Genomic DNA, 26,820 nt, shown 5'->3' with positions numbered 1-26,820 from the left:
GATATAAATTTTTAGCCTTGGCTGTGCTTCAGCTATTTACATGTGTTTGGTGAAGCACTGGGCTGCATCAGTTATGCAAACCAAAACATCGTATGACCAGTATTTAATAACTTCAGTGTCTACTGTTTTGATAGAACTGGGAGATTTTGGCTATGTTCCTGCACTTACTTCATCCATATAGATCCTGTGAAAAACTACAAAAGCATGCAAGAGCGAGTGCATGCATTGTGCCAACTAGATTTTGTTGGCAAAGATTCTGTCTTGCCTGAGTTACCATCTCTGGCCTTTGTTCAGACTTGGACTTTCTTTTTTGGCAGTTTTGACAAATTTCTGGGATAAAACACTAAAAGATTGTGCTGGTCCTATCCTGATACAGGGCCAAGCTGGCCTTGGGCAAAAGTTAACATCATCTCACCTGAAAAGGTGCAAAAGCAAACACTTTCATAGCGCGCCAATAATATGTACATATCTAATTAAATGAAGCTTCTATATACTGACATATTTTAGCTTTGACTTTTTCCTGACCTGTTCTTCTGTTATTCTTTTGACTGACCAAATAAATTAACACAAGACATGCAGAGGTTTTCACCTCACAGTGTTAGCAGACACACAGAGTGAACAAAATGTAGTTGCTACCATATACCTTTTGAGGTGCAGCCATTTCAGCAAATTATCACATAGCTTTAGTCCAGCAATGTCTGGTGATTTTAATGCCTGATTCAGTTAGTTGAAGAAGAACAATCCCCAAACTCTGCAGGACTCTGGAATTGAACACCCCTGATTCAGTTTCTGTTTGAAAAAGGCCATGAAGACTGATGAGACTTGTACAGAGTGCAAGACTATGACTTATCAACTAGCGAAAGGCGCATCAACATAAACTATTTTCAAGATGATATGATTATCTTTGCACTGTTGCTTTGATGTTTCAAGGGGAAAAATCTTCCAGAGCCTATGGGATGTTGTAGGCTTTGGCCTGTTGGGTCTGAATGGCTGGAAATATCTACACACTATTTGATTAGGCCTCTTCCACTTTGCAAGTGATTTAAAACATTTAGTCACTACAAGTCAGCAAACCTTATGTTAATATAAAACCTTACCACATAGCATCAGTTTTCAGATATATAGTTCAATTAAAGTGTGTACTGAACTGTAATAGATGAATCCTATCACCTCTGCAGTTTTTAAGCTTTTCATGCATCACTACTTAATCTCGAACACCAGTTTGTGAGCATTTCCTATGCATTTATCTCTACTTTTATTTTCTTCAGTAAACACCCTGTCCAACACCTGGGTTAAGGCATCAGTATTTGCAATGGTACACAAGTCACTCCAAGACACAAAATAACACCCATCAGCTTGTGTTCCCTTACTGGAGGACAAAGGTACTCCCAGACTTTCACACTTAGCCCTTGGGGGAATCCCTGCCTCCATCTTGAAGGGTATTCATGTTCTCTGAAGGGTTGAAGAAGTTTCTGCAAGTACAAAGTCTGTAAGCAGAGCATTATGCCGGTTTACATTTTTAAGTTGTGTCTCATCTGGTCCCCATCCAGCTTTTGCAAGTGTATGAAAGAGTTAGTCCATTTCATCTTGAAGGCCATAACACACTTAAACAGCCTCTTTTCCACTGTAGGGCTGAATGATTCTGAGGACGGTGAGTAAGCACTCCAATGGAATTTCCAATTGGAATGCTTATAAACTTCTCATGGTGGTCTCCTTAGCACAATTAGCCAGCTGTGCTCTGTTCAGCAAAATTGTTTCAATGGGATGGTGCAAGGGTGTAGGTATTTCTTATCGGCTCTATATCTATATCACTTGTTTGGTGCTCATTTGGCATCGTTTGCAAACTAGAAACACTCATACAACACTCATGGTGTGTCTCAAAGCTGAGGACGCAGGCCTTTTTCGTCACTGAAGACTGAGCTGTTTTATAGAATCCTTGAATGCGGTCAAGAAACGCACCCTTCATTTGTGAGGAATCGAAGAACTCTGGCGCTGGTTCTTCAAGACCTTCAGTCACCCAGTCCTTCATGTGCAGCTCAAAACCATTTGAACATAAACAACTTCAAGTGGTGAGATGCTGTTACCAGACTTTGAAATGAAATGTTAGATTTGATTCAATGTTCATAAATGTAAGGTTTAAATGAATCTTGTTGCTTGAGTGAGAACTGAAGAGGAGCCTTCGTATACCTGTACTAGCAAGGTCTCCTACCGCGACTGTAGCCCAATGACTTTAGACATATGACGTCTATATTACATAAATGGTGTGCCTTCACTGACCCACTGTAGTTTCTGTAGTTTTTCTTTAGTCATTCTTAGTCCTCATTTAGCAGCAAACTGGATGGAAGAAGAAACCATGACCGGTTTCACAAGCCTGTACCAGTTACGCAGCGTGGCCATGGTGACCGTTTGCCCCCACGTGGGGCATGGTTTCCCCAAAAAGAAGATTAACGTTCCAATTTTGCCAGATGGATGTGTGAATGAGTGAGAATATTCTAGACCCTCCCAACAACTGCGTTAAGGCATGATCCAACACCCCTTTGCTTTAGTTTCGTTGTTTGTTGAACTTTGGGTTGGTATGATCTGGACTGGACTGACTTTAGCAAGTGAGCACTAATATATGCCACTCATACATGTTGCATGTATGACACAGATACAGAGTTAAAGATGGTGAAGGCAAAACTAACAACAAACAAATGAAATTGGGGGCTTGTGTAACTAAAAGCTCTGGGAATTCATGCACCTGTTCTTATCAACCTTTACCCAACACCTTACTACAAGACATCTTTGTGACCTTTTGTGCATTATTTTAATGAAGCACCTTGACATTTTGAGCACTTAAAGGTCATGTCTTTTGCATTAGCATACAAAGTACAGCTGCAGGTTCTTATAAAACTCTTTGTGCACTGTGACTTTGGTCAGGTAATTTTTTTTCATTTTTAACACAAGAAGCTTGTATGAAATTGGTTGCATGACCCAAACTATGCAAGTGTATTCAAAACAGTTTCTTGGGCAGTGCTGTAACTGCCGTACTGTGATTGACTTCAGCGGTGGGTAACATTAAAAGCACGGAAAGATGGAGGAAGTAGGAGAACGCTGACTTTGACATGCACACCAGTATTTTCACCACCATGAATTGTTCTAAGTTAAAAGACCTGCCACAGCATTGACCTCAGTGAAATGACAACTAGTGATGGAAGGCATTAGCCAGTTTCCTTGTAAAATATATACAGGGATTGGGCAGTGCTTCATCCATCCAGCCAATGAATGAGAATTAATCTGATGCTAAATACACACACTCATGAGTAAGAACTCCATTAACCTGGCAGTTTTTGAAAAATCTGATTTTCCGACTTACAGAAAACCATAAATCACTTTCTTCGCAGTGCGTTGGTCATGCCTTCTTGGATTAGCAGTTATAAAATTTTCAGAAGTGCAATCTTCTGAATCTTATCCTCACACATTTGAAAGGGTTCCTCATAGCTGTGCATCCCACACAAACCCCTTGAAGCTGTTGCCTTCCAGCATTTGTGCAGCTTTAGAAGTCTCTTGAGCTTTTTGGTTGGATGATGATCTTTTATATGTTGTGTACAGCATAAATTGAATTTGGCTGTGTGATCACTTATAGTTACTTGAAATATTCTGAGAGTGAAGAAAACTTCTGTGTGAGAATAGAGAAACATAGCAATGGCAAAATGAGTGTACTGTATTAAGTTACGACTTGAGTTTTGGATAAAAACAAACAAAAAAAAAACATGCCATATCAGGCCACCTCCTGACCTTATCTTACTTTCCTGACCTTTACCTTTATTGCTCTATCTTTCGTATTGTTAGGCCTTTTAGTTCAAAGCAGAAGTTGCTCTAGCCCATTTTCCCCCTACAGTCTCACAATCACTTATCATATTACAACCACACATTAAAGGCAAGATCTGTACTTCCACATTCAATTTAAGTGTGTGGTTATTGCCGCAATTGTCATTGGTTTAGACTGATGACCTATACATCATACAGAAGTAGATCATTGTACTGATTTCTAACACTTTTAACTAACAGATTTTTTTCTAACAGATGTAACATTTCAAATTAATATCATGGCATAAATAAATCTCTGCAAGTAAAAGAGTAGAAATTGTTTTGCACCATAAATGGAAAGTTATTTTATTTCAGGAAATTATTCTTGTTTATTCTAAATTATTGTAGTGTTTTTAGTATGCATATGCAGTACCTAAAAACAAAAAACATTGCAGTTGCACTGCAGATCTGTGTCTCCTTGACATGAGAAGCAAAACATGCAGAAAATGTTTATGAACGAATTTGTCCTGGGAATCAAAACATCACGCAGCAGCATGCTTCACGGATGCTGGCATGCCAGTATTTTTGGCACCTGGATGACTTGCACTTGCACGCAAACCTGCTGCATGGGTTACTCGATGGCGCTGCAAGAAAGTGGAGCAGAAAAATCGTCCTTTAGCAGAGTCCCCTTTGACCTGAAGTTTTATGACCGAGGAGAAGAACATCAGGGATCTTCGAAGACCGGCAAGCCTGTTTAACACTGACATTGAAGTTTGAGCCTGAACCTGAGAGCAAGCCTATGCAAATCTAAGTTTTAAAAAAAAAGGTTTCTTTCTGAAAGCTCATGCTGCACAAGCATGCTGAGTCCTTTATACCTGCATCTTTAACAATGCGACAGAGGTCATACACAGAAGTGTGTTGTCTGGTGCGTGCTTGTGCACATGTATTTAGATCCTTGTGGGGACCAAATGTTTTTGGTATAGTTTAGACAGTGTGGGAACACTGGCTTCAACAGAAAATGCATTTTTACTAAAAGAAAAAAATAGTTTTTGTTGCTCATATTAAACTATTCACTGTAAGATCTAACTTTTACAATTTCCCCCTCACCTTTGGTTTCCCATGGTCTCTGAAGGTTGCATCTACAGTTTTACAGTTCTACAATTGAAGTAAAGGTGGGGGTGATCATTGTAAACCATTGGTTGATTGGGTTGGCTTAGGCCAATCTTATCTACAAACATTTAAACAAAGCAGGAGCTCACAGCTTATCAGTTGTTGAAGGCTGAGACAACTGATAAAACTAGTAGAACCAGGTGAGCTCTGGCTTGTTTGGATTGAAAACCTGTAACCGCAGCGGCCCTTTACGGAGAAGACTGGACACTCTGGTTGCATTGTTTGGCTACAGTTATACACAAATAAAAAATAAATTGCATGCTTTAGGTATTCTTTAGATATGAACTGTGAAGTGTGGGATTGAATTATTTTCTTGTAGTTGAGTTCAGAATTTGAAACCTTTCAGAAATATTTAATAATTATCTTCTACTGGTGTGTGTTTGGTCACCCTGTGCACAGAGTTTAGACAGTGTTAGATTTATTTTTATAATTAGATTTTTTTAGGATGGAGCGCTGCCACCCTCTAGTGGCATTCATATGCATTTCACCCAATTTCAGTAGGAGAGAGAATTTATTGCAGCCTGATTGTTTTAGAGAAAAGATTTACAGAGGTTGATGGTTCAGAATCACCATTTTGCATAGCTAGCTCGTCCACAGCATTAGAATGTATTAGATATACAGTGATGATTTGTACACTTTATGCCACACCGAGGCTGTATAATTGCTGTCTTTGAAGTAAAAAAAAAATCAGTTCTATTCTGTAATTATGTACAGGCTGGGTTTGGGGAAAATCAGACTCACAGTTTTTCAACTTGCCCCAATTGTAGTCAGTCAGCAAAGATATGCTTGGTGTCTGAAGTTTGCTTTAGTTTTAGCACTGCAACTGCGAGGCTAATGCTGGTCTTTATAGTTTGGTTTGTGGAAATTCTCAAAAAATGCTGTTTTAGTTTTGGAATGTGTGGTGGATTTTGGTTAGCTGTGTTTACTGGAGTGACTTGACATCAGTTTTGTTGCTCAAGCTAATGCAAATGCTTCTCTGGTTTTGTGGAAAGTTTTCTTGCACAGGTGTTTGGAAAATGTAGGCCACATTTAAAGACTGTCCTAAAGCCATTCATTAGAGGAAGAAAAGAAATAAGCTCTTAGACAAGCTCTTGTGACTTTAATGGAATTATCTTTAGACTACCTGCTCGCTTGTCTATGTGACGTCTTGCTTGAAGATGTGGTGCTACCATTAGCTAGTTAGCTTAGCTAGATGTTATATTCCTCTACTATGGTCTGGCATGTTGGTTCCCAACCATCTTAAAATTGTCACTTTCTCAAAATAAAGTTTGTTTTTTTAAAAAGTTCTTGTACGCTATGCAGGGTCATGACAGTATCAGCCCAAACTGGACTCATCCATGCATTTGGATTACACTGCCCAGCTTCACTGTCCAATACAGCCACCTCACATTAAACACTAGAATGCTGATTTCATAATGTTTGAAAAGCCAACCAACATGCAGACAGTGTGCATTTTGTAAGCACTGGCTTGCATGCTTATATATGACATAGTGCAGAAATTGAGACAAATTCACATTCATGCATACATTTCTTTTAGTTTGAGAGTATTATTGTTGTCGATGATCAATATCAATGATAGCTGACGGAGCAAGTAAATAAATAAAATGCTGCCATTTTAAACAATAAAAGTAATGGTTAGAAAAAAAAGTTAAAATTGTGTTTGTAAAGAGCCTAAACAATTTAAAGCGAGAAGCTCAGGGTGGTGAGTTGGCGATACTGCAAAAAATAATGCATATCAAACTCAAACTAAAGTCACTGAAACTCAACTCTGTATTTTCACCACAGGAGGGTGGTGCCCCCCAAATGTCACAGTAGAATTTGCACTGTTCTTGAGTTTAAGGTTAAAACTCTAGGACAGGACTGGAGTGGGGCCAACCAGGTGTTGCAGACCAGCCCACCTTAAATTCTCACACTCATACACACACTCATACACAGCATTGCCTTTGTGCGAAAAACTTTTTCTAAAATATAAAGCATATTTTAATCTTCTTCATATCATCTTATTTTATTTATTTATTAATTAATATTATTACATGTCATGCTGAGATAAGCAAGTGGCAATAGTGGCAAAATTTATTTATTTTTTTAAACGTGACACAATTCTGACAGTGTGCTACAAACTGCTAGCTGAGCACATTAATATCAGGATTTCTCACTGACCACCTGCTCGGATATGTCTTCATCCTTCTACTTTTTTTTTTTTTTTACCCGATTTTCTCCCAAATTTAGTCATTTCCAATTCCACCTGTTAGTTAGGACTCCCCCAATCACACAATGCTATCAATGTTAGAAGGGTGAGGCTAACACAGGCTTCCTCCGAGACCTGCGAGACCAGCCACCGATTCTTTTCGAACTGCCGCTCACACAACGTCATGGGACAACCGAATGCGCTCGGAGCAAAGCGCCAACTGCCAGATCTGTTACGCCACCTAACAGACGCCTGTGCTGACTAGCATCGTGCTGAGTGATGGGAGGAGAAGGGGCGCCATCCTACCCACCCAGAGAGAGCGAAGCCATTTGTGCTCTCTTGGACTCCCGGCTACGGATGGCTGTAGCATCACCAGGGATCGAACTCGCGATCTCCTGATCATAGGGCCAACGCTTAGACCGTGTCTTCATCCTTCTTAAATTGACTTCTTTTCTGTCTTCTCCTGTCACCTTAATTTTTCCAGCCACTGCTGATATATCTTCACACCATTTACATATGAAAATGGCTACATCAATGTATAAAAACATAATGAAGTCCATCGTACCATTACGCTGTTATACGCTTATCTCCTTGAGGCTGCTGCTTCTTATATGCTGGCATCTGAATGTGAACACTGCATCATTTAAGGTGGAAATAAGAATAAGAAGTTAACTTCAGCTTCATCTAATCTCTGTCTGCGTTACAAGACTCAGTTACAATCAGTAAACTGGGTGTGGACTACTTGAGGTGGGGGGGCTGCTGGTATAACTTTTGTAGCAAGTCTGAGTGTTACTGTCAATATATGTGTGAGTTTATACATTAGCTCACATTAACTGGCCCAAAACACTTGCCGCCCACCTGATGTTCTCCCGACTCTCCCATTTACCCGCTGTAGCATTGCTCTAGGACGGGTCAGCAACATGCAGCTCCGAAGCTACGTGTGGCTCTTTTACTGCTCGTTGTGGCTCTATAGCAGTATTAGATTTGTAGAAATCGAATTAAAAAATCTAGTGAAAATGCAATAATCCTCTTTTGCAGGAAAAAACTGCTGATCATTCTAACACAGTTTCAACACTAAATGCTGTTAAACTCTGGAGTTAAATGTATAATTTCTAGTTTACCATCTCACCTACCCAGTAACTAACGAAATGGCAAGGAAAAGAAAGATTTAAGATGAACATCAATAATTTAGAGAGGAATGGACATGTTTGCATTTATAAGCACTCAGCTGTTTTCCTGGTGCGTTTAAACCACAGCGAGAACCTGTGAAACACTAAAAACTCACAAAACTGAAGTCAAGTTCTCATTCGCCAGCTTCTTGTCATTCCACCTTAAATGGTGCCTGAGCTGCCAAAATGTAACTTCACCTTTTAAGGTGGAATGGGAGAATTCAAACAAGAAGCTGACGAAGAAGAAGTGACTTCAGCCTAGTAAAAAAATTGTACATTGAGAGACATTTTACAGGAAGCTGTTTTAGTTTTGCGGAAAATTTTCCTGCCACAGATGCAAGAAAAGTGGATATAGCTAATCTAAAGCTTAAAGCGGAGCAAAGTAAGTCTGTGTTTTTATTTAAATTATATTTTTTTGCCAAGATTAGCACGTTCGTACATACTGAGACATATTTACAGTCAAGACAGTCAAATTTTGCTCCAATAAAATGGAAATGTGGCTCCCAAGGTGGCTGGATTTTTGTTGAAATGGGACAGATGGCTCCTCGTTGTTCACCACTGCTCTGAGGTGTAGTGAAAGCTGATTAATATAATTTCATTCACGTATAGTAAGGTTCAAAACAATGCAGGTTTTGTACCATCTGGAATGTGTCTCTATGGATCTGTGTTTGTCTGTTTTTTAATGTTTGCTCTTTGTCACAGTGACACCTACAACGTTCTACGTATTATTTAATATCCAGTAGTGTCAAAGTTTTGGAATTGATCATAAGTACACACACACATTTTCTAAGCCGCTTCTCCCTCAGGGTCGTGAGGGGGTGCTGGAGCCTATCCCACCAGTCATTGGGCGGAGGGCAGGATACACCCTGGACAGATTGCCAGTCCATCGCAGGGCTGATCAATAATAGTTTTACATTAACCGTCTATGGTATTATGAAAAGCTGTCTGTATAAAATGTGTTGACAATTTAAAGGTACCCCTACCTTATGGTGTTCCTACCTACGTGCACTGGCCATTTTTATCAAATATAAAAAAAAAAGTTAATTGTGTTAGGAAACAAAATGTCAGACCAACTGGCTAGACCATTTTCAGCTTGTGAACTTCAGTTCATTGTCTGTATATTTACATCCAAAACATTTTTGTACACTTTATCCCATCAGTAAACACAAGCTCGGAGACACCACTGTAAGACAAATACCCCCAGACTTCAAGGTTTCTACTTTAATGCTTTACAGAACCCTTAGTGCAGTCTGGTTGGAGGTCTTCTCCAAGCTTTTTCCATGCAAAGACTCTACCACCTGATGATGTGCTAAAAGTGTTTTTCTCTCAAATTAATGTAATTTTTTTCAACAAGTAATAAAGTAGCATAAAGAACCAGAAGTTTATAAATAGTTGAAGTGTTCAAATAATTTTGGTGCCACTTCAGATGTACAGTTATAATTGTGTGCGTTTAAACTGTATGCAGTTTATGCTTTGTACAATTTTCAAATTGTATGTATTCTTAAATCATTAGCAATTAAACAGTTATTCAGAGTGGTATCGGGACCAAGACCTTCAACATATTATGAATAAAAAAAAAGAAATCTTTTAACACCAGCTAAACACTTACACTATTAACTGTTCTAAGTCCAAGTTCTCAAAAGATGTAGAAAAGGGAAGTTTGTGGAAGAGGGAGAACGGCTTCTTCTTAATTTCAGCGTCAAATGTCCCAGTGTCTTGAGAGACCGAACTGCGCAAATACAGTGTTCAAAACAACAGTTTGTAATATTTTATCTGGGGTAATTTGATATCCCACCACTTTCTCAAATTTTGATATTAGCTCATTGTCTAATATGTACATCTTTTTGTCCCTCAATTTGGCCGTCACATGTTGTGCTCACTCCTAAAAATTGGTTTCAGTCGTTTTTTTTTTTTTTTTTACCAGTCTGCTTTACCTTTCAAGATCAACTTGCCCCTCTCTTTACTGGGTCAGTAGGTACACCCAGACCTCTCTGTGAACCTGTGGTGATAGGAATCAGACATCCCCCTGTGAAAGCTCCCTCACAGAAAGTTAGTGCAGGAAATGGTTATGAATAACATTAGGAAAAGTAACATTGGGAAGCTGCCCTTAAGCATGTTATACCTTAGCCCTCCAGAACAAAAACTGTGGGCACACTGCTGTATGAAATACTGTTACCTATTTAAAAAATGGACAAAAGTACAGTTAAAATTCAAGCTTAAAGATACTGCTACTACTGTTTTTAGCTTTGCAATATAGTTATCATAGGTTATCATAGTCTGACATTTGTTATTTGACCGTTAGTAAATTACCACCACATATACATTCTTTAACCTGCTCTTTTATGTACAGTATGGGCCATTTAACAGCTATCTAACTAGCTATTACTGATAGCCAAACCTTTTGCTCTGTTCTTTTAGTAAAAACGGAAAATGGAGATGTGGAAAGTAAAGCAGAGACTAAGCAAGATGCTCCTCAGCCTCCAAATCTACCAGCTCCATCAGATGGTCCTGAAAAAGATGAGAAAACTGAGAAAGTCAATGAAAAGGCAGCTTCTTCAGCTCCGCTGCTCAGGAAACCGGGATCTAATCCCCTTCCCAGTCGAGCCAAAAAAACCATGCCTGGCTCTCCACGCCTGGCTGGCCTCAAACTGCTCCAGACGGAGCCTCCACAAGTCAACAAGGGCACCTTAACTGTGCCAGAGAAGCCACTTCAGTCTCAGGAAGCTACTGCTGTACCACAGAACCCAACGGCTTCATCTGGTCAAGCATCGGAGATCCGGGTCCTGCCGGTCACTCCGGCCCCTGTTCCACCTCCCAGACCTCTTCAGGCTCATCCCAACATGCAGATGAGGCAGAACATCAGGCGCTCACTCACCGACACCTTAATGAAAAGGTTAGAGCAAATCAGAGCAGATTTGTGGGGTTGGACAGGGCACTGTAAGAAATCCCATTAACTCAATGAGGAACTGTAGAACAGACTTTCCCATTCTTGCTCTACCCGCAATAAAAATCATTTGAAATGAATATGATGTGGAAAGTGAATAATGAATAATAAGATTTTTAGTATTTTGACTTGCAATAGTGTCTCATGGGTTTCTCTTTAGGTTGAATGAATAACTGACTCTAAATGTAGGTATTTTGATATAAACTGAGTCTGTTCTACAGTTTCTCATTAGGTTGAATGAATAACTGGCTCTAAATGTAGGTATTGTTATATAAACTGAGTCTGTTCCACAGTTTCCTATTGAGTTAAATGGCATTTTTGCCAAAGTTCTGTAACACATTTCTAATTTCATAACAGTATTTTAAAATGGATAAGTCAACCATGAAGCATTGATGAGGTCTAGTATGGACTGATTATTAAGTGTAAATTTTTAATCATTAGTGTGACTGCTGTGCTCACTTTGTCCATTTTCTTCATTTTTAGGGTGACTGAAAGTGATGACTTGGAGATATCTGAGAGTGACGTTGGAAAGCTGGCTGTAAACATTGAGCGAGAGATGTTCAACATGTACTACACTACAGACAGCAAGTACAAGAATAAGTACAGAACTCTCCTGTTGAGCTTGAAGGACCCCAAAAACAAGGTGTGTTTAATAGCATTGTCTTCACCGCAGTACAGTACGTCTATATCTAGAACTTTGTTCTTATGAATAGAAAGTCAATAAAGTTGAAAATGTTTGATTCCAACAGCTGAAATCAGGCTGTTTAACTCTGTTTTGGCCTATTATGTTGGTTATGAAGCACTTTGATTCTTAGTTGCTCTACACAACACCTGAAAATTATGAACTCACTTTGTCTTACTATGTGTTTTTCAGGGCCTTTTCTACCAGGTTATTAAAGGCCAGATCACTCCATTTAAACTAACCCGACTGAGTCAGCAGGAGCTTCAGTGTGTTCAGGTATCCCATCTCTGACAACCTCATGCTTTATACGTCAAGTCAAAAATTTGGTATTGTGACAAAAATAATAAAGGGCAGTGTTTTGGAGGGTTTACACCTCTGCTAGTGGTTTGATGTGTAGATGTCAGATTTCTTTACAGTGGTGGGGAAGGAAGCCAGTGGTTATCATGTGAACAACAAAATTATAGCCAAATTATTTACTATGCACAACCACCAGAGAGCCTGTATGTGTCTTCTGAGGTTATATATTTTGTAAGACACTCTTGCAACATAGAGCAGCATCAACGAGGAAACATGGGCTCATTGATTTATTGATGCAAACTTAAAAATAGCAAGATGTACTTGGAAAATGTGGATTTATCAATTGCATGAAGAACTAACAACAGCTGCTGTATAGTTTAGGAGAGAAGAGAATCTAATGTTTCAGAAGGTGCATTGAAGTATTATCTCTCTGACAGGAAAGTGCTGCCACCTTCTTGAAGGAAGAGTTGGCCCCTGTTTGTATAAAGACGGAGGAGCTTCTTTCTGCATGTGAGGACAAAGTGGTCAAAGCAGAAAGCACTGCCACTTCATCAGTAAGTCATCTACTGTTTTTCCAGACTCTCCATACAAGTACATGCTGTTAGATTATGTAGAACTCATACCAAATGTTCATGTCCAAGTAGGGCTTCATGATGTGGCTGGAGCACTACAGTCTTAAAAAAGATGGTTCTTCAAGGGTTCCTTAGTAAAGAGAATGTATTTTTCTATTGTTACAAGCTTGACATCATAACAATAGCAGAACCCTTTTTGGTGCTATATAGATCTATTTTCAAAAGGGGTTCTATATAGAACCATGTACAACACATTCTCCATCAATCTGAGTTAGGACTCCCCCAATCACACAATGCTATCAACGCTAGGAGGTTGAAGGTCTAGCACAGGCTTCCCCCGAGACCTGCGAAACCAACCACCACTTCTTTTCGAACTGCCGCTCACTCAACATCACGGGACAACCGAACACACCAACTGCCAGATCTGTTACATCAGCTAACAGATTCCTGTGCTGACTAACATTGCGTTGAGCGATAGGAGGAGAAGGGGAGCTATCCTACCCACCCAGAGAGAATGAGGCCAGTTGTGCTCTCTTGGACTCCCAGCTACGGATGGCTGTAGCATTACATTTAATATTTTATAATACTTCTATGTATAATACTTGTAGCCTAAAAGCATAATTCATTTCTACTATTTACTGTCTTAGTTCAATTTTGCATTGTAACATTTGTAGGTACATAATGGTGAGGTTCTTTTTGTCCATTTTTCATTCTTCTCTAAAACTTATTTAGAATCACTGTTGAAAGCCAACTGAATATAAACCAAACATCAATCCATTTTTATTATTAAATGAAATCATGGTAATAATAACATACTGATTTGCCCTCAGGGGATGCTTGAGCTTGGAAGGCAATGAAAATCAACAAACAAATACCCAGTTAAGCCTTCATGGAAAGATCAATTTAATTTCTCAACTGATTTATTCTGTTTATTTCTGTTGATATTAAATAATAATAGAATTCCATTGATATTAAATAATAATAGATAACGAGTTTCCACTTACCTGAGATGGAGGCATCTCACTCGGCTGGTCTCAAGAACAATATCTCAATATCTTACCCCGAGACCAAGTGATCTCAAGACAGAGACCATTTACGATCTTAAGACTGAGACCAGACGTGAGTACTACAACACTGCCGGTGGGGCTAGGGGTTGGTCAGCTTGAAAGTGCCAGTTATGTGCAATGTGCCATCAAAGATCTCAATTGATATCAATATTACGAACAAAACCTTGTGCAGCCCTACATTATAAGGTCTTTATTCAGTAATTATTAAGACAGTAGCATAGTGACATGTCCTGTGTTTATGGAGGCTCAGAGTTCATTTAATTTTTTTCCTGTTAAGGAAGAGAAAGCTTCTGCATCTCAGGTCAAGCCTGCACAGCCCAGGAAAGTTAGCACTGCTGTGTCAGACATAGTCAGCAGCATGCTGAAGGACACAACATCAGAACACAGAGCCCATCTGTTTGATCTAAAATGCAGGATATGTACTGGTAAGTCTACCCTTTTATTTGTTGATTGTTGACAGTTAAAGGAATCGTTTGAGTAGGCATAGACAATATTGTTATATGTTACCATTTATATCACAATAAATGATATCATGATAAGCTTTTCTGAGCCCAGGGAGGGTGTGAAAGCAAAAACCATAAATATGCATGATTATGGCGGTGACGTGACCACTGGCGGTCACGGCCATGGATGATTCATACATATTATTGTCCAAAATTACTGTATTGTATGGCCTTGAATTGCTTAATAGAAGTGGGTTTTAGAAAATGACAATGTAAAACAAAAAATAGTTTATCATCAAATAAAAATCATGTACAGACAGTAGTGGACATTAGCATATTGCTGGGGTAATTAAGTGAGCAAAAACTGCTTATATATGCAAACGTTTCTGCATTATTCAGTGCTCTGCTATGAAGTCTTTGTTATTGGATGACAAAAAAAATAGAATATGAAATGACTGCAATGATGAATGAACATTTTTGTCCATTCTTTTCCTCCTTCGTCAGTCCACAGTTGCTTGGCATTGCGTTGTATATTGTCTGACAACAGTAGTCTACGTATATTTCTTGATGAAAGTATTGTTTATTACGATTATTGCTGATTATAACAATTCTATATTGAAAATTACTTTGCATCGCATGTAGAACACCCCTCAATCTTAATAATATCACAGTAATGCATTGCTCACTGCTTTAGTTTACATAAATTTCATGTCCCACAGGTCAGATTTCTGCAGATGAAGATACTGATGTAAAGATATTCAAAAAGGAAGAGCTGAAAGATGAAGACGAAGAGAAAACACCCTGGGTCATTCCGATGTTTGACACAAAACCTCCAAATCCTACACCTGTAGAAACTGACCCTATCATGGAGTCGCCCGCCTCTCCAACTGCAGATGATTCTAGTGTTGAGACAGCTTCGTCAGACTTTTCTCCACTGGTGATCCCTGAGGTTTCTGTTGTGTCCATCACAAGAAGGGATCCACGTACTGCTTCATATCGACCTGCACCTTCCCCTTCTGTTGCTGCAACTTCTGCTCCACCTACACCCCAGTGTCCACCCCTGATGCCCACTGAAAAAGAAGCTGTGGAAGTAACAAAAGCAGTTGACCCTTTGCCACTTCCTCCGCCACCACCTATGCCCAAGTCTATACTAATGAAACCCTCTGCCCCATCGGTGCCTAGATTTTATAGTTCATCTAGCTCAACCACAAGGTGTGTGAAATGTTTTACATGATACATATGAAACAAATGTGTAACAGTACCCATTGACATAATAATACACACTTTACAAGGTACTATTGCTTGAAAAATAGCAAAAAATTATTAACACAGCATGTGATTCCTAAATTTTGATCGCTAGTTTAGTTACAGTTGGGTGCCCTTGTTCAAATTACACATTGAGTTTCTAAGTGAAACCATCTACATGTGGAATTGCACAACTTGGGTCCAGGAGCACTGGTGAACAGCACAGCTTGGTAATTGCCCTTCTCAAACACAATGCCTAAACCTGGCAATAAAAAGATGACTGTAATCAGGTGTGTTTGAGCTTGTAAATCACCAAAGTTTGCTTGACACTGGCCCTGCAGAACTGAAATTGTGCACTCCTGCTCTCCAGAGAACACACTTACAGTGGGGAAAAAAAGTATTTAGTCAGTCACCAATTGTGCAAGTTCTCCAACTTAAAAAGATGAGAGAGGCCTGTAATTGACATCATAGGTAGACCTCAACTATGAGAGACAAAATGAGAGAAAAAAAAAAAAAAAGAGAAAATCACATCTGATTTTTAAAGAATTTATTTGCAAATAATGGTGGAAAATAAGTATTTGGTCAATAACAAAAGTTCATCAATACTTTGTTATATATCCTTTGTTGGCAATGACGGAGGTCAAACGTTTTCTGTAAGTCTTTACAAGGTTGGCACACACCGTTGCTGGTATGTTGTCCCATTCCTTCATGCAGATCTCCTCTAGAGCGGTGATGTTTTGGGGCTGTCGGCGGGCAACACGGACTCCAAAGGTTTTCTATGGGGTTGAGATCTGGAGACTGGCTAGACCACTCCAGGACCTTGAAATGCTTCTTACGAAGCCACTCCTTTGTTGCCCTGGCAGTGTGTTTGGGATCATTTTCATGCTGAAAGACCCAGCCACGTTTCATCTTCAATGCCCTTGCTGATGGAAGGAGGTTTGCACTCAAAATCTCACAATACATGGCCCCATTCATTCTTTCATGTACACGGACCAGTCGTCCTGGTCCCTTTGCAGAGAAACAGCCCCAAAGCATGATGTTGCCACCCCCATGCTTCACAGTTTGTATGGTGTTCTTTGGATGCAACTCAGCATTCACTCTCCTTCAAACACGACGAGCTGTGTTTATACCAAACAGTCCTACTTTGGTTTCATCTGACCATATGACATTCTCCCAACCCTCTTCCGGAACATCCAAATGCTCTCTAGCAAAGACGAGCTGGATATGTACTGGCTTAAGCAGGGGGACACGTCTGGCACTCTAAGATCCGAGTCCCTGGCGGCGTAGTGTGTTACTGACAGTAGCCTTTGTAACGTTGGTCCCAGCTTTCTGCAGGTCATTCACTAGGTCCCCCCGTGTGGTTCTGGGATGTCTGCTCACCGCTCTTGTGATCATTTTGACCCCACAGGCTGAGATCTTGCGTGGAGCCCCTGATCGAGGGAGATTAGCAGTGGTCTTATAGGTCTTCCATTTTCTGATTGTTGCTCCCACAGTAGATTTCTTTACACCAAGCTGCTTGCCTATTGCAGATTCAGTCTTCCCAGCCTGGTGCAGGTCTACTATCTTGTGTCTGGTGTCCTTCGACAGCCATAGTGGAGTTTGGAGTGTGACTGTTTGAGGTTGTGGGCAGGTGTCTTTTATACAGATAACGAGGTCAAACAGGTGCCATTAATACAGGTAATGAGTGGAGGACAGAAGAGCTTCTTAAAGAAGAAGTTACAGGTCTGTGACAGCCAGAAATCTTGCTTGTTTGTAGGTGACCAAATACTTATTTTCCACCATTATTTGCAAATAAATTCTTTAAAAATCAGACAATGTGATGTTCTTAATTTTTTTTCCTCATTTTGTCTCTCATAGTTGAGGTCTACCTATGATGTCAATTACAGGCCTCTCTCATCTTTTAAAGTGGGAGAACTTGCACAATTGGTGACTGACTAAATAGTTTTTTCCCCCACTGTATGTTCTTTATTATTTTAACTTAAAAAATCAACAGAACACGTGGTTTTACAGCAATTGTTCGAAGTTTTGCATACAACTATGTTACCTATGAATACTTTCATTTTAATTGACACTTTGTGCATATCAGTAACATTCTGTAACATTTATTTGTTGTTTGTTTATACCTTTATAAAAATGCTCAGCATTGCTCAATTCCAAAACTGTATGACCCCTTAACAGTCTTTACTTCCCTTTTTTTTTGTTATTTGTAGACTGACGAGCTCCCACAACCCAACTGAAAATGAGACAAGCCAGTTTCTGTCTAAACAGGATACGGTATGGAAGGGCTTTCTTAACATGCAAACTGTGGCCAAATTTGTTACGAAGGGATATTTAATCTCAGGATTAGGATCTGCTGAGCTTCTAAAAAAGGTCAGAACTTGTATTCTTGACACACTTGACAGACATTCACACACAGGCATACACATAAATGATGAACTCTGTAGGGTTTAAACCTTAAATTTACTGTGTTTGTTGAAAATGTTCGTGTGTGTGTGTGTTGTGTGTGTGTGTGTGTGTATATATATATATATATATATATATATATATATATATATATATATATATATATATATATATATATGCTTCTTTATATTTATAGAGAATATATGTATGGTTACATGCTTGATATTGTCACAATAGAAAGACCCATTGAAAGACTCATTGGTGCTATATAAAACCATTTAAAAATTATTATTTGAATTAATGAAAATATCTTTTTATTGATTGAGTATATATAAACCTGAGGTATATATATTTGGTTTCAAAACACAGTAAACAGCGCCTACATGAAGCTTCTGGGTTTTTTTTTTTTTTGGTTTTTTTTTTGGAGATATACGTTCTTGGCTTTCCACGTATGAGAAATATCAATTATATTTGACTCTTTATCTGATACTTCTTAGGTTTATATTGAAACCCTGGGGTTTTAAGAGGAGATAAGGCGAACTGTATTTTTCCGTTCAACAAAAAAATCCTTATTTGGCCTACACACCAGCCTTTATCACTTTGTTGAAAATAATCTCTTTATGCTAAATAGCAACTTGTTTCCTCTGTCAAGGATTTGCCAGATACCATCCACATTGGTGGTCGGATATTACCACAGACAGTCTGGGAATATGTTGACAAAGTAAAGACATCTGTAACAAAGGTAGACCCATCAACCCACTCATAAAATGTCTTGCTATGAGGTTTCTTGATAGTATAAAAGTTTGTTTAAAATGTGTTCATGCTCTCTCATAAATTGGTTTGTTTGTATTCTCACTTTTATCCAGGAGATGTCCGTGATCCGCTTTCATCCAGCAACTGATGAAGAAGAGGTTGCCTATGTGTCTCTATTTTCATATTTCAACAGTCGCAGACGATTTGGGGTAGTTTCAAATATTTGCAACAGTATCAAAGACCTTTATCTTATTCCTCTCTGTGCAAAAGAATCCATCCCTTCTGTATTGCTGCCACTGGAAGGCCCAGGTAACTAATTTAAATATGTTACACTGGCACAAAATTGTTATTTATTTTTGAACTGACTGATTTTTTTTCTGCTGATTTTGATCCTTCTTTCACAATTCTTCTGTTAGGGCTTGAAGAGCAACACCCTAATCTTCTAATTGGGCTGGCAATTTGTCAGAAACTAAAACGTCTTGGGACACAGGCACAAGAAATTGATGAGAAAAGACCAAGAATCCAGATACCACTGGATTCACAGGGGATGATCCCCATCATCAAACCTGCAGTTCTTGAAGCTACAACAGATATGAGTGACCCTTATGATCCAGATATACCAATCAGCACTACTCCTCCTGGATCTCCACCAGATACTCAATCACCAGATTCAGCCGCCTCTTTTACAAGCTCTTTGTCTGGCCCATCTGTGCTTTCTAATATTCTTTCTGGGGTAAATGCTCCGACCTCTGTCAGTGCTTCCACTACCAAGACCACCTCTTCTGATCTTCCACCATCCTCTGGAGCAGGAACTTCTTCCAGCACTACACCTCTTCAAACCATTCTTAATACATTATTTGGCAAAAGGACACAAGACACTGTAGATACCTGTGAGCCAAGTCCATCAGAAGTGAAAGAACTTTCAGTGTCCTCTCCAACTTTTGACCCAGTTGTTCAGCAGTACCAGCAGACTCCAAAGAATACAGTAATAGAGAAGATGGAGTTAGATGATAATGATAGACCTTATGACCCTGAGGAAGAGTATGATCAAGGAATTGGATATCCAAGCATCACTACCTCAAGCTTAATTCAAATGTCAACACCTAATCCTGTTACTGCTGTATGTAAGGTTGATGATGATAATAGACCCTATGACCCAGAGGAAGAATATAATTTAGGAAATAATGTTGATGCTGTCACCTCAGTTGCTACAAAATCTTCTGAGACTTTACCATCAGTAAACACCTCTGCGGTACATGATGACGTAGCCTATGATCCAGAAGATGAAACAGTTTTTGAAGAGATGCAGACCTACCTTGCATATAATAAACCCTCCACCTCTCAGTATGGATTAGCTTCAACCGTGTCGTTGTCTGAGCAGCAGAAGATGCTGGAGGAGTTGAACAGACAGATAGAGGAACAGAAGCGTCAACTAGAAGAGCAAGAGGAAGCATTGCGTCTGCAGAGGGCAGCAGTTGGTGTTTCTATGGCCCATTTTTCTGTCTCTGATGCACTCATGTCACCGCCTCCATGTTTTGGCAGGGAGCCAGAGGATGCAGCAGAAAAGACTTCAGTTGTTCCATTAATTAATCCATGTAGAGATCCAAGGCAGTGCAAGAATGTAAAGCAGGATGCTGTTAGTGGCAATTTAACAACAGTTCATAATGAGAGAGAAAATTCTTTAAGGGAAATTTCTGTAAGAAAGCAAGCATTGACTCAAGCAACCTTTCTGGTACCTTCAAACAGTTTGGTGATGCAAGATTTGTCCAAGACTGAGCAAGAGCTGATGTTAGACGTAAAGAAAAATTTAGATATGCCATCAGTAACATTGCCTGACACAATGAACACAGTTGAAGAAAGTTCTACCAATGTTAATGCAGTAGATTTGCATTCTCCAGTGACTTTGCAAACCTATACACATTTAGGTGCATCTGAACTGGAAGAAGGTATGTGTTCATCATCTGGTAATGAGAACCATCAGCACTCACATTCTCACACTAAGGTTTCTGGCAAATCAAGACACAGTCGTACATCCAAATGGGATAATAGCTCAAGTAAAACACAATCGAGACAGGACCGCAGGTCACATCATGAGGATAGATCTTCCCGTGTCTCTAAAGATGAGGCTGACAGATATCGTAGAAAAGATAGACATTCTCCGGACCGATCTTCAAGACAAAGTCGCACTCATAGTAACAGAGAAGAGAGAGTGTCATCAAGGCAGAGAGATCGGCACCATCATAGAAGTACATCAAGACATAGAAGTAGGAGAGATAGGCACTCAATAAGGTCACACTTGTCTCGAAGTGGAAAATCTGCACAACCTAAAAATGACAAATCCTGTCAGAGAGACCAGTCACCGTCAAGGCAGAGAACTGAATCAGTACAACAGACACAAAGTATAAACCAGACAGCATCTGGGCCACCTAAAAGTCAGGGTGATGCATCACAAATTGAGGCTTCTGAGGATGGAGAACAGAACCTGCCAGAAGTGCCAAAGGAAGTTTTTACAAAAACTGAAAATGCTCAGCCTTTAAGTTGGCAATCATCTGACCCACCTGGTGCTACTTTTTCTCAAAATTACAAGATTTCTCAAAGTAATGAAAATAAGCCTGCATCAGGGTCTCTCTTAGCGCAAAAGGACCATCCAGATAAAGATCTTAAAGCAAAGTATCAAAACAGAGATAAACTGGAAGTACTGAAAGACAACTTTGCTCAGAAGGATCCTTCAGAATTGCCTCCAGAGATGGATAAAAGTACTTTCTCATATTCTCAGGCAAAGTCACAGTTTTTTCAGAGTGGTGATGTGTCACAAGTTGAACCTGACCCGTGTAATGAAAACAAAGCTCCTCCCTTTGGGAAAAATCGATTGCACAGAGATGATTTCTCAGAGGATGAGTCAGATCAGTTCCATCATAGAAATCATCCTCGATCTGAGCACTCCTCAATGCTGCAAAGTAAAGATGACCAGATCCATAACATCCGAGATCAGAGAAGTAATATTACACACGATGAGACTGCTTTCGCTTGTCATAGAGAAGAACAGTCATTTAGCTCACCACAGTTGCAAAGGGGGCATTCTTCTGGCCATGAGGAGGATCACAGAAAGCAGCTACCTCAAAAGACACTTCAAATACAAAGAGAAGATTTCTCAGATTATGACAAACCTTATACCAGAAGATCATTTTCTGGACATCATAAAATGCAGAGTGGACATTTTTCAAATAGTGACCCTGATCAGTGTTATAACAGAGATGCATCAAGAATGCATCCATCTCTTGGCCACAAAAATAACTTTCCACAGGATGAAGCTCACCAGATGCATCATGATAAAGATTTACCATTAATGCAAACGCATAATTTTGCACAAAATGCAGTCCACCAAATGAAAGAGAGGAACCCCCCCCATAGGCCACCTAAGATACAAAGAAGAGACTTTACAGTTGATGAGGCTTGCCATAACTCTGATAGTCAAAATTATGCAGATGAAACTGATGATTTGAATACAGAGAGGTATTCGGGTATTTTTCCAGTAGAGGAGACAGAGTCATGCCAACAGCAAGGTCAACCACACAGGCTGCCATGCTTACAAAAAAATGATTTCCATGGACCTGCGGCTGAACAGAGAAATTTCAAAAGGCCATTCAAGATGCCATCCCAGAATCAGCAAGGCAGTTTTTCAGTGGGTGAGGATGAACAGTTGCGCATTCATGACCCTCTACCACAAGGGGCTCATGCAATGATGAGAGGTGATCTACCACAGGGTGACCCTGACATACCCAGAAACTTCTATCCTAGAAATCAGTTTCGACTACGAGCACCTGGTGATGTATGGAGAGGCCCACAGCAAAGGAATTCTGGTCCAAGAGGACCACCCTCACTGATGATACCAAGATGTCCTACAGTAGCCATAAGGCCTAGGATGCCCAGGGCTCCTCACCCTCAGGGGTTTGAGAACTGTAGACCTGGTCCAAACTTTGGTCCAAGGGGTATGTATCTAAGAATAAGGACATTTGATGATGCTGGACCATCTCCACACTATCGACCAAGGGGCCCATCCTCTGGACCTGGAATCACTGAGGACTCTGAGCCTCAAACCTTTAGACCAAGAGGCCCAAACCCAGAGGACAATTCACCTCATAACTTTGCATTTAAAAGCCGATTTCCAGGAACCGGGAATGGACCTCGAAATTTTGGGCCGAGGGGCTCATTTTCTGGCCCTGGTCCAAGACCAGGGCTATGTCGTTCTCAGCATGATGGACCCATTCCATCCATAACAAGAGGCCCATTTAATGTCAGAGGACCACCTCGCCCTGACTCCAGAGAGCATGCTGCACCTCAACAATTTGACAGAGAAATCTTTGATTCTGAATCACACTTTAGAGGGCATGCTCCACCCCAGCAGTTTGACCACAGAGACTCAAGGCCACCAGGTTTTCATGGTTCTAGAGATGGCACTCCAACTCATCCTTTTGATGAAGAAGAAATTGACAACAGAGTTTTTTCACAGCAACACACTAATGAGACAAAACGGTCTGTACCACCTCAGCATTCAGATGAATCAAACAGTCATTATCAGAATTCTGCCAATGAAAGTTTTTCAAATTTGTTAGAACCAAGATCTTGCATGCAAGGTCTGAGTCGGGTGCAACCTGGGAGCCTTCCAAACAACCAGTCTGAAGAACCTCAATTTCCAGAAATGGAATCAGGCATGAGAGCACCTCAGCACTTCAGTGAGTCTGAAGAAATACACAAGGAATTGGGCAAACAACATTTTGCGAAGTCTAATATCTGTGAGAGTTTCGGCAACCCCGAAAGCGATGTTCAAATAAAAGGCCCACGCTTTCATTCACTTCAGAATTTCAGGGGTCAAAGGGCTCCGTCTCCACGTTTTCATGGCCAGCGAATGCCTGCACCCTGGAACAAAGAGTTGGAGGACAAGCCATATTCACCCCATTTTTCAAGAAAGATTTCCCCAACCTTTACACATGTAGAAAGATCACAAGGACCAAAAACAGGTGATAATCAAAGCCTACAACCACAGGTAATACAACCACAAGTTCGGTTTGATGGTCCACCAAAAGAACCAGATATCCGCCCTTTGCGACTGTCGGGCCCTTTACTCCCAACTCCCCCTGGTGGCCCAATTAGGTTGCCCAACCCTAGGATGCAGAGGTCTTACCAAGAACACAACCGACCACAAGGTCCTCCTTCCAGAGCACATAGTGCAGGGCTAAAACCTGTCCACTGTGATAATTCCAGCTGTCTGCAAAGGGAAACCTCTAAGGGTCTCATTCAGGTGAGACAAAGAGAAGAGCTTGGAAATGAAGGAGAAGACAGCAGTAGTCAGGACAGTAGTCCTGTAAAAGCTGGAAAGCCGTGGCGAAGGAGGACGAGAAAAAGAGAGGGCAGAAATAGAGCGGCAAGAAGGCAAAGAAATAGAGAACGCAGAGATGTTTGTGAAACGGTGAGGGACAAAAACACAGAGAGGAACACAGATAACGATCAAAAAGCTTAATTGAAAGAGGAAGGCCTAGATCACGGATCCCAATTTGAACTGAGACATGATCCGTTGACACTGATTGTAGTTAAGGAGCCAAAATCCTGCTTATTAAAGACAGTAAAACTATGGAAGAAGGAAAACTATTCAGATTGACTGAGGCTTCAAATGAAAGGTCAATACGTGCAAGCAAGACCATTTTCTCAACAAGTATGTGAATGAATGGCAATATGTCACTTTAATATTTCCTGTATTTCACTTATTTTTTTAAGACAATTTTTCAGTGATAAAGGTTTGAATAGCTTTGGACCTTTTTTTTCATATCACTCTAAAAAAATGTAGTTTGACAACACTGCTTTGCCAGGTCAAATATGCGTTAAGTGTTTTAAAGTTTTCATAGTGAAGACATTTTTGTATGTGGCAACGTCAAACAATTACATTCTCTTTGGTGGGAAAAAACACTGGTTTGTTCTTGCGGAGTTATTTTTAGATGCATCTTTCACATTGAAGCTGAATGATGTTCCCGAGAGTTGTAAAGTCTGGTGTACATTTGAGTTTATACATGTTTTATAAGCTGTTTTCTACAGATGCCTTACAAGCCATAGTGATAAGCTGTTAATCTCAGTTGAAGGGAACAAATCTAGTAGAGATTTCATCATTAAATAATGAAATGATAAAACTTGTCTTTGCTCTTTTCCTTTCACATATTAACCTTTGCTGAATGAAAATCTATGGGCCATATCGTACATTTTCCTGTATTACATATATTTATTACCTGAGGTCCACTTGTGTCTGTTGGTTCGTGCACATTTTTGCATTTTTATAGGACCATCTTTAGCGTTGGTATTAGCTTTTATTACTGACTACCTTTTTCAAAAAGCAGTCCAGCTGAAACACCCCTTATAATATCAGCATGAATGGGCGGAGCTAAATCACTGTGGACTGAATTGGTGGATGTATGTAAATATATCTGTATATGTTTGGGTGTGTTTGTGTGCGTGCGCACACATATACTTATATACATATATATGTATGTGTGTGTATGTGTATATACAACCCCAATTCCAATGATTTTGGGACGTTGTGTAAAACAAATAAAAACAGAATACTATGATTTGCAAATACTTTTCAACCTATGTTCAGTTGAATACACTACAAAGGCAATATATTTAATGTTCAAACAGATAAACCTTATTGTTTTTTGCAAATATTCACTCATTTTGAATTTGATTCCTACAACACATTGCAAAGAAGTTGGGACAGGGGCAACAAAAGACTGGGAAATTTTAGGAATGCTCAAAAAACACCTGTTTGGAACATTCCACAGGTGAACAGGTTAATTGGAGACAGATGAGTGTCATGATTGGGTATAAAGGGAGCATCCCTGAAAGGCTCAGTCGTTCACAAGCAAGGACAGGGTGAGGTTCACCACTTTGTGAACAACTGTGTGAGCAAATAGTCCCAACAGTTTAAGAAGAACGTTTCTCAACGTGCAAGGAATTTAAGGATTTTATCATCTACAGTCCATAATATCATCAAAAGGCAGAAAACCAACACTGAATGCTCGTGACCTTCGATCCCTCAGGCGGCACTGCATTAAAAACCGACACCATTCTGTATCAGATGTTACCACATGGGCTCAGGATCACTTCAGAAAACCGGTCAGTGAACACAGTTCGTCGCTCCATCTACAAGTGCAAGGTAAAACTCTGCCATGCAAAGCAAAAGCCATATATCAACACCACCCAGAAACGCTGCTGGCTTCTCTGGGCCCGAGCTCATCTGAGATGGACTGATGCAAAGTGGAAAAGTGTCCAGTCGTCTGATGAGTCCACGTTTCAAATTGTTTTTGGAAATCATGGACGTCATGTCCTCCAGATCAAAGAGGAAAAGGACTGTCTGGATTGTTATCTGCGCAAAGTTCAAAAGCCAACATCTCTGATGGTATGGGGGTGTGTTAGTACCCATGGCATGGGGTACTTGCACGTCTGTGAAGGTACCATTAATGCTGAAAGGTACATACAGGTTTTCTGCATGCGTTACAACAGCGTGGCTTCGTAGTAAAAGAGTGTGGGTACTAGACTGGCCTGCCTGCAGTCCAGACCTGTCTCCCATTGAAAATGTGTGGTGCATTATGAAGCGCAAAATACAACAACGGAGAACCCGGACTGTTGAGCAACTGAAGTTGTCCATCAAGCAAGAATGGGAAAGAATTCCACCTAAAAAGCTTCAACAATTAGTGTCCTCAGTTCCCAAACGCTTATTGAGTGTTAAAAGAAAAGGTGATGTAACACAGTGGTAAACATGCCCCTGTCCCAACTTCTTTGGAACGTGTTGCAGGCATCAAATTCAAAATGAGTGAATATTTGCAAAAAACAAAGTTTATCCATTTGAATGTTAAATATCTTGTCTTTGTATTCAATTGACTATAGGTTGAAAAGGATTTGCAAATCATCGCATTCTGTTTTTATTTAGGTTTTACAAAACGTCCCAGCTTCATTGGAATTGGGGTTGTACACATATATACACACACACACACAGCGCTCAAAAAAATAAAGGGAACACAAATAACACATCCTAGATCTGAATGAAAGAAAT

General features: G+C 39.9%; 1 protein-coding gene across 4 annotated transcripts in view; it reads left to right on the top strand.

Moving 5' to 3' along the window:
* si:ch73-181d5.4 (death-inducer obliterator 1) overlaps window positions 1-24,901 on the top strand; it is a 36,237-nt gene extending 11,336 nt beyond the window's left edge. For all 4 annotated transcript variants that reach the window (XM_037541028.1, XM_037541027.1, XM_017698197.1 and 1 more), the window contains 10 exons: window positions 10,735-11,209; window positions 11,744-11,903; window positions 12,135-12,218; window positions 12,677-12,793; window positions 14,156-14,303; window positions 15,041-15,533; window positions 17,777-17,936; window positions 18,622-18,711; window positions 18,836-19,031; window positions 19,139-24,901. In XM_037541028.1, coding sequence (XP_037396925.1) covers window positions 10,735-11,209; window positions 11,744-11,903; window positions 12,135-12,218; window positions 12,677-12,793; window positions 14,156-14,303; window positions 15,041-15,533; window positions 17,777-17,936; window positions 18,622-18,711; window positions 18,836-19,031; window positions 19,139-24,240 — 7,025 coding nt within the window. In that variant the 3' untranslated portion in view covers window positions 24,241-24,901. The remainder of the gene's footprint in view (window positions 1-10,734; window positions 11,210-11,743; window positions 11,904-12,134; window positions 12,219-12,676; window positions 12,794-14,155; window positions 14,304-15,040; window positions 15,534-17,776; window positions 17,937-18,621; window positions 18,712-18,835; window positions 19,032-19,138) is intronic.
* The last annotated feature ends 1,919 nt before the right edge of the window (window positions 24,902-26,820 follow it).

This window comes from Pygocentrus nattereri, chromosome 9 (assembly GCF_015220715.1).
Source record: "Pygocentrus nattereri isolate fPygNat1 chromosome 9, fPygNat1.pri, whole genome shotgun sequence".
NCBI lineage: Eukaryota > Metazoa > Chordata > Actinopteri > Characiformes > Serrasalmidae > Pygocentrus > Pygocentrus nattereri.
Note: the sequence above shows the minus strand (reverse complement) of the source record. Positions and strands in the feature narration are given on the sequence as shown.